Source organism: Meles meles, chromosome 9 (assembly GCF_922984935.1).
Source record: "Meles meles chromosome 9, mMelMel3.1 paternal haplotype, whole genome shotgun sequence".
NCBI classification, from domain to species: Eukaryota; Metazoa; Chordata; class Mammalia; order Carnivora; family Mustelidae; genus Meles; species Meles meles.
Genome location: NC_060074.1, coordinates 113,188,951 through 113,203,166, shown reverse-complemented (window position 1 = coordinate 113,203,166; position 14,216 = coordinate 113,188,951). Strand labels below are relative to the sequence as shown.

The 14,216-nt window shown below is 56.5% G+C and overlaps 1 protein-coding gene across 1 annotated transcript in view; it reads left to right on the top strand.

Annotated features, from left to right (window-relative positions):
• The window catches only part of HS6ST1 (heparan sulfate 6-O-sulfotransferase 1), a 42,620-nt gene extending 32,041 nt beyond the window's left edge, over window positions 1–10,579 (top strand). Inside the window, exon 2 of the mRNA XM_046019011.1 lies at window positions 7,031–10,579. Coding sequence (XP_045874967.1) covers window positions 7,031–7,739 — 709 coding nt within the window. The 3' untranslated portion in view covers window positions 7,740–10,579. The remainder of the gene's footprint in view (window positions 1–7,030) is intronic.
• The last annotated feature ends 3,637 nt before the right edge of the window (window positions 10,580–14,216 follow it).

Sequence of the window (14,216 nt, the reverse complement as noted above, 5' to 3'; positions counted from 1 at the left end):
AGTGGCGGTGAGCGCCCCCTGTGCCTCAGGCCTCAGAGGAGAAGATGTGGGCAGGGCTTCCTCGTCAGCCCTCTAGTTCTAGGGCGTGCTCTGTTTGGGGGTGACGCTGCTGTCCACCCTGCTCCCTCGCTGTAGGCAGGAGGGTCTGGGCAACTCCCAGGCCTGTCGCAGGGCAGAGAAGGCGGTTGTGCTCTACAGAGACCTGTCCTGGAGGTCAGGGTACCATGGCCACCCACGTGGGCCAGCACATGGCTTAGGGCTGTGCCAGAAGCTTGCCACCCCAAAAAAGCATAACTTGCCAGCCAAGTCACCAAACAGGGTCCCTGCATTGGGATCAACAGCACTGAAGGGGAGCCCCAAGAGCGGAGCTGACCCTGTTTGTACCCTAAGGCCCTCCTGGTCGGGAAGCCAACCACCAACTGGATGCTCCAGCTTGGGAGAAGTTGTGGTTCCTTCCTAGAGAGGCCGCAGAGCAGCCAGCCCGCTGACGCATGGTTAGCTCGCAAGCCAGAGGCAGCCCCTACTGGCCTGGAAAACTGGCCACCCTCAGCATCCCCAAAGGTGACGCCCACAGGGCTACTCCAGGACCGCCCCCTACCCCCCACTCTCTGTGGCAGTGTTAACGGGTTGGGGGGGTGGTGTCGAATGCAGGCAGAGGGAGCATGGGAGCAAAGATAGAGGGGACTGGTACACTTTGGGGAACTGAGGCTCCTTCTTTGGCAGAAATGCTATTTCACCTGCAAAGCCAGCAAGGGAGAATCTTGGGTTTGTTTTGTTAAACTTTTTTAAACTGCTATTTTATCACAGTGTTTTATAAACATACAAAGGAATTTGCATAGCATTTGCAAGAAACAAAACATAAAACAAGCCCCCACAGCCCAACGGCCTGCCTTAAGAAGGACATAATCACTGCCCTGGAAGCAGCCGCCATGAATTTAGCAACCCCCCCCCAGCACCCCCCACCAGCCCAGCGCACACTGAGGCCAACTTCTGCCTTGAATTTTTGTGTGTATCACCTCATCATCTTTTTAAAAAAAATAATTTCAACATCTATGTGTGCATCATTAAATAGTACTTTCTTTGGCTGTGTTTATATTTGGAAACTATAAACAGTATCATACTCTGTTAAATTTTTTTAATTTGCCTTGTCTTTGCAACATCTTACTCGTCAGATTGACCCGAGTTGTTGTAAACAGTTCGTCCATTTGTACCGCTGGGCAGTATTCCACTGGACACACCACTGCTTCCGTACCCGGGCCACAGCGGCAGAGGTTAGGGGCTATCGCCAACGGTGCAGCTAGGGACAGTCTACACTAGCATGCTACAACAGGGTTTCCCTGGGTCATGTGCCTGCGAGAGGCATCTTGGGTCACAGGTATGTGTGTGCCTTCAGCTTTCCAGTGAAGGCACTCCATAACAGCTGTCCCCAGTTCACGTCGCATGAGCAGGTGTTGCAGGTGGCATTGCCCTGCTTCTGTCTGCCTGTCTGGTGGGTATCACGTTGTGGCTCAGTGTGCCGTTTTCTCAGTGACTAATGAAGGGAGGCATTTTTCCATATGCTTTTTGGCCAGATTCCTCATTGCTGCATTTAATATTTTAGTTAAAATAGTCTACATACAGGCTTCAGGACAAATAGTTCCAAGAGAAAAAAAAAAAAAAAGTTCCAAGAGGCTTATAGTAAAAACCAACAGATCTGCTTTTCCTTTCCATCCTCCCCAAATTATCACTTGAAGCTCTCTTCAGTATTCTTCACGTACTTACTTCTGTATTTCTAAATAATTTATGGTGCTATTTCTTGATTTACTGATTTAAACATTATCTGTTTGCTTTGTTTTGGTAGATGAAGATTAAATGTTCCTAAGCTTTTGCACATCCTTCTCTGTAGCTTACCCATCCTCCAAGTAGAGTGAAAAGCTCGAGTTTTTATTAAATCAATAGTCACTGTTGACATTATGATGTCTCTAAAAGCATTGTTTACTTCCTTTGCCTAATTGAATGCTTTTTCTTTTTTACATTACTTCTTGATTTTTCCTAGAATTAATGATAGCCCAACTTCTTTTACTTGCTTTGTGTTTCATCTTCACAATTTTTTCCAAGTGAATTTTTTTCCACAAATGTTCCGTTACAGCCGGTAATCTGTCCATGCCCCTTTTTCCTGGAACCCCTGCTTCTCTCCTCCTGGGAGACCCAGTGGGGTGTACGATTTGACCTTCTCAATCTCTCTCCTGGGTTGGAGTGCCTGTCTCCCATGCTAAATTTTTTGTTGTTATTGTTTACTATATAAGATACCTAGTCCGATATCTTTCTAAAATAAGATTATAGAAAATAAATGTCTGCAGTCTCCCCTCATGTTTGCTTGATGGTTTGATGGGGTCTGACATGTCACTGGTCATTTTCCCTCAGCATTTGAAGCCATTATTTGGAGCCACTGATTTGTCGTATATGGTTTTGCCACAAAGTGGGTCCCTTTCTGACAACCAGTCCTCTTCATGTATTCTGTGTTTATTCTGTTTTTCTCTCCAGGTGCTGTACGGGTCGTCTTTCTTTCAATCCTGGGTCTGGTCCCCACATTCACTTGCTGGGCACTTGGGGAGCCATTTCAGTCTAAGTGAATTATATACTCCAGTTCTCATCATTTCCTCCTCTCCTCCCCTCTGCCTCCACACTTCCCTTTTTCTGGAAACCTTGTCATTTGGCACTTGGACCACCTGGATGGACAGATCCTGCTGGAGAGTGATAGGCAGAAAGCCCCTGTTTGAGGGGGACCCCAGATGTCAGTGCAGGAAGAACTTTGCTCTGGGGCAGGGTCTCGATCAGCCTGGTGGCAGCTGTCTGGACACGGGAAGCAGGTGCTGGAGACACCGGTGAGGGTGCCCGACACTCCTGTGCCTGAGTCATGAGCTTCTTGGCACCTTCACAGGATGTGCATCAGGTCACATCTTGGGCAGGAAGCTGCCTGATGTGGCGTTTGGTCGGTCCTCTGTTGCGGGGGGATGGGGTTCTGCCCCACACTGCACTCTGTCTCTCTTCATTTCTGGACAGGGCCCCCACTCCCTCTTTCACCTGACAGTAAACCAGAACATAAACAGCCAGTGTGTCCCAGCAGAGAGCAGAGCGAGGGAGATGGGAGCCGGACTCCTGGGCAGAGGACGGCCGGGGTACAGGCCTGTAGCTAGAGGGCCTGCTGTGTCATGGCAGCAGCAAGAGTGAGGACAGGGCGGACACGGTGGAGGTGGGCGTCAGGCTCGCTGAGGAGGCCGGCACACTCTGGGTCTGCACCCCTGCAGGCGCTCCCACACTGTCCAGACAAGAGCTGGGGAGTGGCCGGGGCTGCTGGCCCCCTGAGCAGATGCAGAATCTGCCTGAGCGCTTTTTCTCCGCCACAGGCCATGTCTGGGGATCTAGAACGGAGGAAGGGGACACATTGCTCAGGGCATGGCAACGTCATGATGTCACAATCATGTGTCACTTAGAAGGTGTCACATACTCTATCCTGATGCCCTTTCGAGTTACCCTAGCACAGGTGAGCCTCTGCTCCTGCCCACCTGGGCCAGCACCCAGAGGTGCAGCAAGGAGAGAAGTGACTCCGCTTCACACGCATGTGCCCAGGGTGCCATGGGTCAGCGTGAGCCTGAGACTCAGGGGAAGTCAGCTTCTCCAGCTTCCCCAGACAGTGCAAACAGGAAGCCCCAAAGACTGGAAGACTCATGTGCGTCTTCTGGGACCTCCAGATACACCAGGACATACTGTACCCTTGGAGACCCCTCAGTGACCCCACCCATGGGGCCCTAAGCCCTCCACCACCCTGGCCTCTCTGCCAGAATCGGCCCAGCTATCTTACCAGCCGCAGGGCAGCTTATACCACAGGCTTTGAAGAAGCAGCCTGAACTCGTCCTGCCTCATGACTTACTGTGTGACCCTGGGCAGGTCACACACCCTCTCGGGCTAGGAGCAGAGGAACTTAAAAAGCAAGTGGGCCTGCCTCCGTGCCCAGGATTCCCATCAGTTGTGGCTGTCCAGATGGCAGCTGTAAGTCACTGCATCACCTTAGCTGTCTGGCCAAAGTCAGCACAACTGGAGAGACTCACAGGCAAGGGCTTCAGAGACGACCACACCTGGTTTCCCCAGGACCGGAGGCACCAGCAGTGAGAGAACTGATGGCCTTGTTCCCATCACAGGGACTGGTGAGGGTGTAGGAGAAGCTAAGGCTCCACCAAGCCTGTCCCCATGGTAGGATGGAGGCCAGTGCTGACACAGGACCTCAGCCTGAAGGGGGGGGCACACACCGGGAGGGGTGCCTGTGCTCTGTGCGCACCATGTGTTCTTGCCCTCAGAGGTCACCTTGGGGCCATGTTGAACTCCAGCTGGCCCCTCTCTGCAGTGGACAGCTCAAACTCTGCCTGTGTTTAGGAGGAACTACCAGGCTGGCCCATTTCCATGTGAGTGGTCAGGGACCCACAAGAGTGAAGGAAGTCCAGGTAACCCTCAGCCTCTACGTGGGGCCTAAGGGCACGTGCAGGACCCAACAGGGCAAGCCACGGACACCTGCCTTTGGGGCTGCCTCTGTTCATAGGCATGTGTCCAGGTGCGTCCCTGTGTGTCTTGGCCTCTTCAGAAGCACTTGACATGGTCAGGATTTATCAGTGTCTTCTACTGCATTTCTAGAAAGTTGACCCTTAAATGAACTGACCTTTCTTGTCCTGGCCACATTTGGGGGCTTTCTCCCTGAGCCAGGGTCTGCAGAGGAGAGCCGCAGAGGGGAGGCCACCCACCTCCCCACCCCCCCGTGCTGAAGCCCCCGGGGACCTAAACTCTCAGGCTTGGTGTCCTCCACAAGGAGCTGAGGTGCTGTTTGAGGTGACCTCCCTGAGGCACCTTCTGTCCTGGCTCCTCTGTTGCAGTCTTGACCCTGGGGAGTCATGTTGGCCCTGCTTAGCACACACACAGGAGCTGGCTTCCTTCCTGCCCACTCCCTCCCCTGAGGGAGGCTCTGGTCAAGGGAGCTGAGAGGTCAGTGTAAAGTTACCACTGTGACAGAAGCCTCAGGGGGTGCCGTGTCTGCAGCACGAGGATCCCCTGGGAGGTGGCCCTGCCTGAGTTCTGAAGGGTGAGCCAGAGTCAGCTGATGAAGCAGAGAGGGAAGAGAATACGCCTTGTGCCAGGGCCCTGGAGTCTCCCCAGGAACCAGCAAGAGGGTCAAAAGGAGGTCCGCCAGTCACTGAGGGCCTGGGAGGGTGCAGGTGGCCCGTTCGTTGCACATCTTCCAAGAGCAGCAAGAGGCACTGAGTGCGTTCCACAGGAGCTGGGGTCGGGTGTGGGACGCAGGGCTCCCCGTACTGCAGGAGCTGGAACATGAGCTGCCTGCAGAGGCCGGAAGCGAGCAGACCGGTCAGGTCGGCGAGGGGGCTGGGGCACGGTACGTGGGGAAGGCACTTCCAGAGCAAGCCAGGGCCTGAGGCAGAGACCACAGAGCAGAACCCAGGCATCAGGAAGGAATTGGCAGGCAGGATCTCTACTCCCTGCTGCGAAAGTGGCCCTGACCCCACTGCCCAGGTGCTCTCCACTGCCTTGCCCCCTGACCCCCCCCCCCCCCCGCCGCCGGGGTGACACAGCCCCAGCCTGGGGAAGCCACAGGGAATGTCAAGTGGCCTCCTGCTGCCCTGTCTCCTCAGCAGTTTGCGTGGAAGGACCAGTCTTGCCCGCTGCCCCCTCTCACCCCCGCCCCAAGCCTTTGACCGGTTTCCCTCTGCCCAGGCTCTGCTTGGGGGGATCCCAAGGCCCCTAAGGAAGGTGTTCCAGCGCTACCCCGCTGCAGTTTCCTAGACATTCCTCCCTCGGCCTGGTGTGGCCTGTAGTCGTACCCCACCACCTTTTGCCAGTCGCCCTGCCCGTCCCCCAGGGCCCCATGGAAGCTGTGCCCTCCATCAGCACACTGCCAGCAGCCCTCAAGGAACTTTGGGGCTCTCCCAGGGGCCGGCGTGAAGTGTCGTAGATTAGTTGGGTGCTCCTGTTGGGCCTCAGGGAGGAGGGGTGCTGTGGGTGTGCTTTCCCACTGCCGACCGGGGGCAGGGGGGCGCGCACTTCCTGGAGCTTCCCCAGCCCTGGGGGAGAGGCTTCCAAGAATAACCTCTCTGGAGCTGACCCACACCCACCAGGCCTGTCACAGGAACATCTGGCAGCCGCCCCACTGCCCACTGTGTCCTGGTGCCATCAGGCCAGTCATCCTGCTGGGCAGGGACATGAGTCATCTGGGTGCCTGTCATACAGGGAGTCATTTCTGCCATGGTACGGATGCCCCTTGCATACAGCAGGGAGAGTGGCATCTGGTGGGATCCCTGACTTCCTGGAGTGGAAGCCGTTCCTGGAAGACAAGACAGTAATGGACGGGTCACCCGGTGTTGCGGGGGGTGGGAGGGCGGGGTGGTCCCGGATTGGGTGGTCTACTGGCACCCCTCCCCCGCTGGAGCAGGAGGTGGAATGGGCCTCCTGGAGGCTCCAACCAGGCCTGCAAGTGCAGCCTGGGACTGTGAGTGACTTCTGCTGAGTGGCCCCTTGAGCAGCACCTGGCCGGCCCCTGTGAGCCGCTCTTTAAACCACTGGTTCCAGATGGCATTGGCTCTGGGGCCCCGCACTCCGCACCCCCACAGGGCAAAGACAGGGTGGCCCTCCTGAAGAGTGAGCAGACAGGAGGACACCCTTGGGGTTCAGGAGAAGACCCTGGGCCAGGGTTCAGGAGGCACTGAGGCCTGAGGGACAACACCATGACCATCGCGGCTGGCCAGCACCAGTGTGGCCATGTGCCCTTTGGAGGTGCAGTCACATCTCAGATCCTGGGTTTCTCATTCAGAAGTGGCTGTTAGGAGGACATAATGGTTGGTATGAGAGGTGCCTAGGGTCCCCCCAGGATACACCCAAAGCAGTCAGCTTTGGGACTCCAGCCTCCTCTGTCCTTCATCCCAGTGGTCCCCAGGTACTCCACACAGTCCCCCTCTGTGTCCTCGCCTTACCGCCTGTCCCCTTCTCATTCCAGGAAGTTCTACTACATCACCCTGCTGAGAGACCCTGTGTCCCGCTACCTGAGTGAGTGGCGGCACGTGCAGCGGGGGGCCACGTGGAAGACGTCGCTGCACATGTGTGATGGGCGCACACCCACGCCCGAGGAGCTGCCGCCCTGCTACGAGGGCACAGACTGGTCGGGCTGCACGCTGCAGGAGTTCATGGACTGCCCCTACAACCTGGCCAACAACCGCCAGGTGCGCATGCTGGCCGACTTGAGCCTGGTGGGCTGCTACAACCTGTCCTTCATCCCGGAGGGTAAGCGGGCCCAGCTGCTGCTGGAGAGCGCCAAGAAGAACCTGCGGGGCATGGCCTTCTTCGGCCTGACGGAGTTCCAGCGCAAGACGCAGTACCTGTTCGAGCGGACGTTCAACCTCAAGTTCATCCGGCCCTTCATGCAGTACAACAGCACGCGGGCGGGTGGCGTGGAGGTGGACGAGGACACCATCCGGCGCATCGAGGAGCTGAACGACCTGGACATGCAGCTCTACGACTATGCCAAGGACCTCTTCCAGCAGCGCTACCAGTACAAGCGGCAGCTGGAGCGCAGGGAGCAGCGCCTCAAGAGCCGGGAGGAGCGCCTGCTGCACCGCGCCAAGGAGGCGCTGCCGCGGGAGGACGCCGAGGAGCCCGGCCGCGCGCCCACCGAGGACTACATGAGCCACATCATCGAGAAGTGGTAGTGGTGGCCGGCCGTGGGGGGTGGCCCCTTGGGGGCAGGGGGCGGGAGGGGGAGCCGAAACCAGACAGACAACCCGCGCAGAACTCTGCCGGGAGGAGGGTCCCAGGTGTGCTCGCCAGAAGGCAGATGCGTGCCGAGCGAGGATGAGTGGGACGTGGCGCCGGCGGGGCTAGTTTTCATGGCTCCTCCCAGACCTCCGTGTGAGGAGCCAACCAGTGCAACCCTCCAGGAGGGGGCTGTGCTTGAGGGGCGCCCCAGGCAAGGGCCCCGGGCAGGTGGCGTCCGTGTTTTCCTGGCCTCCACTCACTCACAGTGGCTGAAGTTCTGAAGACAAGAAAAAGCAGAGCGGAGACAACGCTCGCCTCGCCAGGCGCGTGTCCTATACCCACTGTGCACCCCTGCCGGCGCTCTCCCCACTGCAGGCCAACGGCAGCCTGACACCAGCTCCAGATACCCTCCCAGGCTCGGGCCACCCCGGCAGTCCCTTGGTCCCTGGGGCCCCTGGGCCAGAGTGAAGCCCGTCCCTGGGCACACAGGCAGCCCCTTGAGGTGTCCTCAGGAACGGAGCTCCTAGCTCACCCATCTTCAATGGTCAGAGCCCACCTTACCTAAAGCCGAGAAGACAGTAGTCCTTCCCTTGGGAAGCCCACTCTTCTCTGGCCCAAGGTCAAAACTCGTAGTCTAGCTTTATGCTTTGGGTCAGGAGATCAAAGCACACCTCTGGGGCCCCTCCCCCCCATTCCCCATAGTCCTCAGGCTGAGGAGGGCTGCAGGGAGATGGGCCCACATGCACTGCCCCCCATTCTGAGGGCAGAGTGCGTCCCAGCAGTGGGAAGTCTGTGTCCAAGGATTCTGCCACCTGTGTCCAGGCACCCCCTTGGCCTTTGGGGATGGCCACCTAGCCAGACCAGCTAGACAGGAGGAGAATTTCCCCTGCCCCATATACCTTTCTGACCCTCTGAGATATGGTAGACTGTCTCTGGACCCCGGGATTATACCCACTGTTCCCACAACCCCATGTGCAAAAGTACAATCAAGCCTCCACTGGCTAGAACACAGCAGACTGTACCTGCTGCCCATGAACCATATCTTGGGGCCGTGGTGGTTCTGTATGTCCAGGAAAGGGGCCTCAGACTTTCAGATTCTCAACTAGAGTTGGAAGAAATGCTCTCGGTGGCTTCCTAGTACCCAGATGCACAGCCCTTCCCACCCCAGGCTCTCCCTGCATTGCCCTTTGCCCACCCCCTGCCCACCAGCAGGTCAGGCCCTGTTCCTGGCAGCCCTGCAGTTTGGAGAAGCCATGTTACATATCCGTTGTAGACCCTTCCCCCGTGCCCTACCCCTCTCATGCTCCAGGAAGTCAGGACACTGTCTCCTGTGGGGGTGTTCTCCCCACACGAGGCCCAAAACCTGCATTCTGGGGGGAGCAGAGTGTGAGTCCCACGCCCGAGGTGGTTGAGTGCCCTCTTTTTCCAGGAGAGGACCCACACGTGCCTGCAGGCACAAGGGTGGTGAGGGCCAAGGCTGGCCTTTTGGAGGGCCAGATTCTCACGGGCAGATTCTACCAGGGGCCCTCCTCCCTGCCCCAGGTTCTCTTCGGCCATCACAGCCGTCCCACCAGAGAGGTGTGGAAGCAAGGAACCTTCTATAGCACAGGAAATGCTAATGTGTTGTCAAATGAGGAAGCCACGAGGAAGAAGCAGCCTCTGATCTTTGCCTGCCTGCGGTGGGATGGTGCCCATACCTCCTGCTTCCTACAACGACCACTTCATCTTGTAGTCCCAGGGCAGTGGTCTGCAGCCTGGAATAGGCACCATGCTCACCCAGCCCGGGCCCACCGCCAGAGTGGGTGTATCATGCTGAGCAGGCGAGCATCCAGGAGATACAGTGGTTCTCTTGGGGTAGTGAAGGTCAGCATGGGGGGATCCATTCCGACACTCATCCTTTGGGATGGGCATGCTCCAGGGAGGAGGGTGGGACACGTTCATGAGAACTCTGGGGTCTTGCACAAGCACGTCAGGTGCTGGGGGCTTGCTGTGGCCTCCGTCGGGAGGGGGTCATTTTCAGGGCATACATGGAAAGCTCAGCCATGTTCTGCCCCAGTCCCTGAGCACCGAGCCCTCCTCGAGGTGGGTTTCCTGTGTGTGTAGGCTTGGGCGTAGGATCTGTTCTGTACATATTGGAATGTTTTAACTTATGATCCGTTGTCCCACTTCACACGGAAACACGGGTCTCTCCTTGGTTTCTTTGCTGCATCTGGAAACCGGTCCCATCTGGGGCCAGCACTCAGGCCGAGGTGCCCAGAGACAGCAGCAGCTGCCAGTGCTCCTAGGCCCCTCGGGCCTCCAGTCGGCACCTCCGCTCAGGCCATCTGCGTGGAGGTGAAGCTTCCTCGTGCCTGCAGCATCTCTTCCCATGCTGCCACCTGCTGAGGCTCCACAGAAGGGGCACCCCACCCAGAGGGGCTCCGCAGAAGGGGTGCCCCACCCAGGGGTTCTGCCTAGCACCGCGAGGACAGAGGCAACACGCAGTGAGCAAACAGCCCACTCCCCACACAGAGCTGCAACGTACCCTCCCGGAGGGGGAACCAGGGACAGCAGAACTGTTCGAGCAATGAGTCTGTGACCTTGTTGGGAACTGGAAGTGTTTAACTTGAACCCAGGAGCGTTTAAAGCTTTATTTATTTATAGCTTCTTATTAAAAAAAAAAAATGTTGAGAAGAAATCTTTTGGTTATTCATACAAGACAAGTTGGTGATGGAAAAGCAAGTCATAATCATCTAATTGTTTTTGTCTAGGTCAAGAATGAATGTTAGCAGATGAAATAAACCCTTGACAAGGAGTGTGGGTGTGCTGTGGTCTGTGGTGACGGCCATCCACCCAGCTCCGTGTGGCCAGACCTTCAGGGTTTGATTTTCAAAGGGAGGCAGCCCCCGAAGGAGGCATTCACACACCTTCCCACTGACGCAATGCTTTGTGAAAGGCAGCTGTCCTCACCCCAAAGCGCAATTTGGTAATAGTCTACGGCTGCGCCTGAAAACAGGACCCCAGCTCAAAATCAGGCTGAGAAACCAGACACTATGTGCTTCTCGGTGACCTCTTTCTCAACTTTTTTTTTTTTTAAATATTTTATTTATTTGACAGAGAGAAATCACAAGCAGGCAGAGAGGCAGGCAGAGAGAGAGGAGGAAGCAGGCTCCTTGCGGAGCAGAGAGCCCGATGTGGGCTCAATCCCAGCACCCTGAGATCATGACCTGAGCCGAAGGCAGAGGCTTTTAACCCACTGAGCCACCCAGGCGCCCCTCTTTCTCAACCTTTAATTCGGAAAGATCACAAACGACAAAGCGAAAGAACTGCTCGTGGTCCCCACCAACCCTGAGCCTAGAGTTGCCTCAATGAACATTCTGTCCTTTCTCACTGTCCTGCACTCACACTTGCTCTGTACACATGTGCACACACGAGTCCACACAGACACACGTGTCCACACTCTCACATACACTCAGACGCACGGTTTTCTGAAATATTTGAAAATAGGTTGCAATCCTCAGACTACTTCTAACCACAGCAGACCATAGCTCCTAAGAAATGGCATTCCGCTATAAAACTCAACCCATTATCACCTCCCCAAATTTAACATAAATTCACTAAAATCAGCTAATGTACAGTCCATTTCTACAGTTCCCAATTGTCCCCACGATATCTTCAGGCTGGACTGCTGAGCCAAGGGCCGTGCCGTCCCACTGTTCCCATCTCCTTTCCCCCAGCCCAGTCCCACCCCACACCACCCACTTTTTCCCTTCTTAGTGCTGACGTTTTAACATAGACCAGTTGTCTCTTAATAAACATCTGCATAAGTCAGGTTGTTTTCTCGTGATCAGATTCTGTCAAACATTGGGGCACAAATGCCACATGGGGGAGATTGTTCTGGCCACTAACTGATGGATTTTACTTCTCTGGTGAGACAGGGAGGGAGAGCCCATGCTTAACTTCTGGGTCTTGATGCGACCACAGGGCTGATAAAAGCAGCTCGCTGCCTTTTCTTCAGGGAACTGGATCTGTTCTGCTCAGAGCAGGAAGCTAGCTGTCGCTGGATGGTGCTAGGTCCAGGGGCCCGAGTGCACCAACTTTGCATTTCCGCGAGGGTCCTGGAAGACCCAGCAGGCTGAGTCAGTTCCCAGTGACTTCACCTACAAGACTCCAGGAAAGACATGTTGGAGGTTGTGGTTCAGACCTCAAGGCCTTCCCCCCACTCCCAGATTCTGTATCTGAACACACCTCCTCCATCCTGTCCAAGTAGAGGGAGGGACGAGGGGGAAGGGCAGGGTAGCCGAGGCTTCCCTGGCCCCAGAGAGGAGCCCCTGAGCAGCTGAGGGGTGGAACGGAAACCCAGGAGACGGCAGTCACCACTGATTCCCACAGCAGCCCCAGGGCACAAAGGTGGCCGCTTCCTCGTTGCTAGAAGTGTCCCATGTAGGGGAGAAGGTGAGGGACAGGCACAGCTGAGCCTTAAAACCCCAACCTTCGGATCCAAACAGAGCATTCTTGACCGTCTGAATCTGTGAGGGAGCATCTCTTTAGTAACAGAGTCCTACAAGGGAGGCCTTCCATATGGAGCCCCAGTGTGGAAAGACTTGTCCGGCACACCATACCACCATGCCCCCCACACCCCGTGCCCCCAGCTTTGGCCTTCTCTGAACATTTCATCTGGAACCTGCGACTTGATTTGCCCATCAGGGAACACAGGATGGAAGTGACCTCCATTTCCCGGCCGTGCCACTGCGCTCCGGGACAGGGTCCTGATGAGAGACAAAGACAAAGTCAGTCCTGAAAATACCTTACCGCGAAGACAAGTTTCCATCTTCCTACTTCTGTTTACGTTACAGGCCCCTTGGGGTGCCTGGGTGGCTCAGTCCGTTAAGCATCTGACTCCTGATTTCGGCTCAGGTCATGATCTCAGGGTCATGGGATCAAGCCCCTAGGGGGGCTCGCTTGGAGCCTGCTTAAGATCCTTTCTGTCCTCCTCTCCCTCGCCCCTCTCCCCTCACCCCCCTAGCACTGCTTCCTCTCTCGCTCTCTTAAAAAAGAAAAAGAAATGAAAGAAAGAAAAGAAAAAAAGAAATAAAGGGAAAGAAAGAATACATAAAAATAAAGTTGGAGACCCCTTTAAAGCTGGGGAGGCTCCTAGGTCCTGCCCAGGCCCTCACCCCCTCCCTGGGTACACAGCAGTAGCCTCCCCTGTGTGACGCAGCAAGTACACAGCATCCACCCACTGTGGACCCCACCCCTCCCTCCCTGCTGAGTGAGCTCCTCTGATCTCTGGATTTGGGTCATCCCCCCTCCTCATCATGGCCAGTGACCACCCAGCCCCATCCAACCCACACCTGCTTCCCCTGCTGTCCCCTCTTCACTCCCAACACTCCTACAGGGACCAACAACCGCCACTTCCTGGGGCGGGCCTGCTACTAACTTGCTTTCCCAAAAACCTTCTGCCAGGCACTTGTCCTCACACGGTGCTCTGTGTGGCTCCAATTCTCTTTTGCTGGAGAAAAGTAGTCCCTACTCACCCCACCTGGGCATGGTCCCCTTTACGATGGCACAGCCCAGAGCACACGGGCTCCCTGGGGGCCAAAGGCCAACACCAAGGGAATGGCAGCCCACAGTCCCCTTCTGGGAGTACATACCTGGTCTCAGGGACCTCCAAGCCTAGGAGGCCTCCAGAGGAAGCCATGTGCATCGATGTCGCGGGGACCCTTTGCCCTGCATCCCCTTCTGGCTGACCAGCCCCCCCACCCCGCACCACAAGGTCTTGCCCTAGTGCACGGGGGTTGGCACCCAGCCCTCTTGACAAGACCTAGCTGGAAGTGCTTCACTGCCATGGCCAGGAGACCCCCTGCTACAAGGAGCTGGTCTTGGCTCTTCTCCCTGCTGTGGGAGCAGAGAAACCTACAGCCTGTTGTCAGATCAGGGTTTGGGTCCCAGCTGGACCACTGACCTGCTGTCAGGCCTCTCTGTGGAATGGGAAGCTGGCTTCCAGACGAAGAGCCAGACTCAGGCAGGGCACATCTCAGACTGGGCCCTCATCTCCAGCTCCAGCTCTGACCCAGAACAAGCCACTGGGGAGCGGGCAGACTCTTGACCCTTCCCACCACCAGCTCGATCACACCCTCCGTGCCACCCTCCATAGAGCAAAGCCACAAGGGCCCCAGCCTATAGGCACACCTAAGACCTGTTTTCTCCTCTCCCTTTTTTTTCCTCAAAAGACCGTGACAATTTTCCAGGTCCCCTGCCCAGCCACCCCATCCATCCCCACCTGGTCAGCTCCATCTTCTTTGCGCTCCTAGAAGCTGGGTGGGTCCCCAGACTGCCTTCTCTCCCTGCCTCTCCAGCTCCACACCTGCGGGACCTTTCCCTTCCCTCCATTTCCAGCACAGCCCACCCAGTCCTGGGGCCTCCTCGGCTGTGACTCTAGGCTCCAGGCG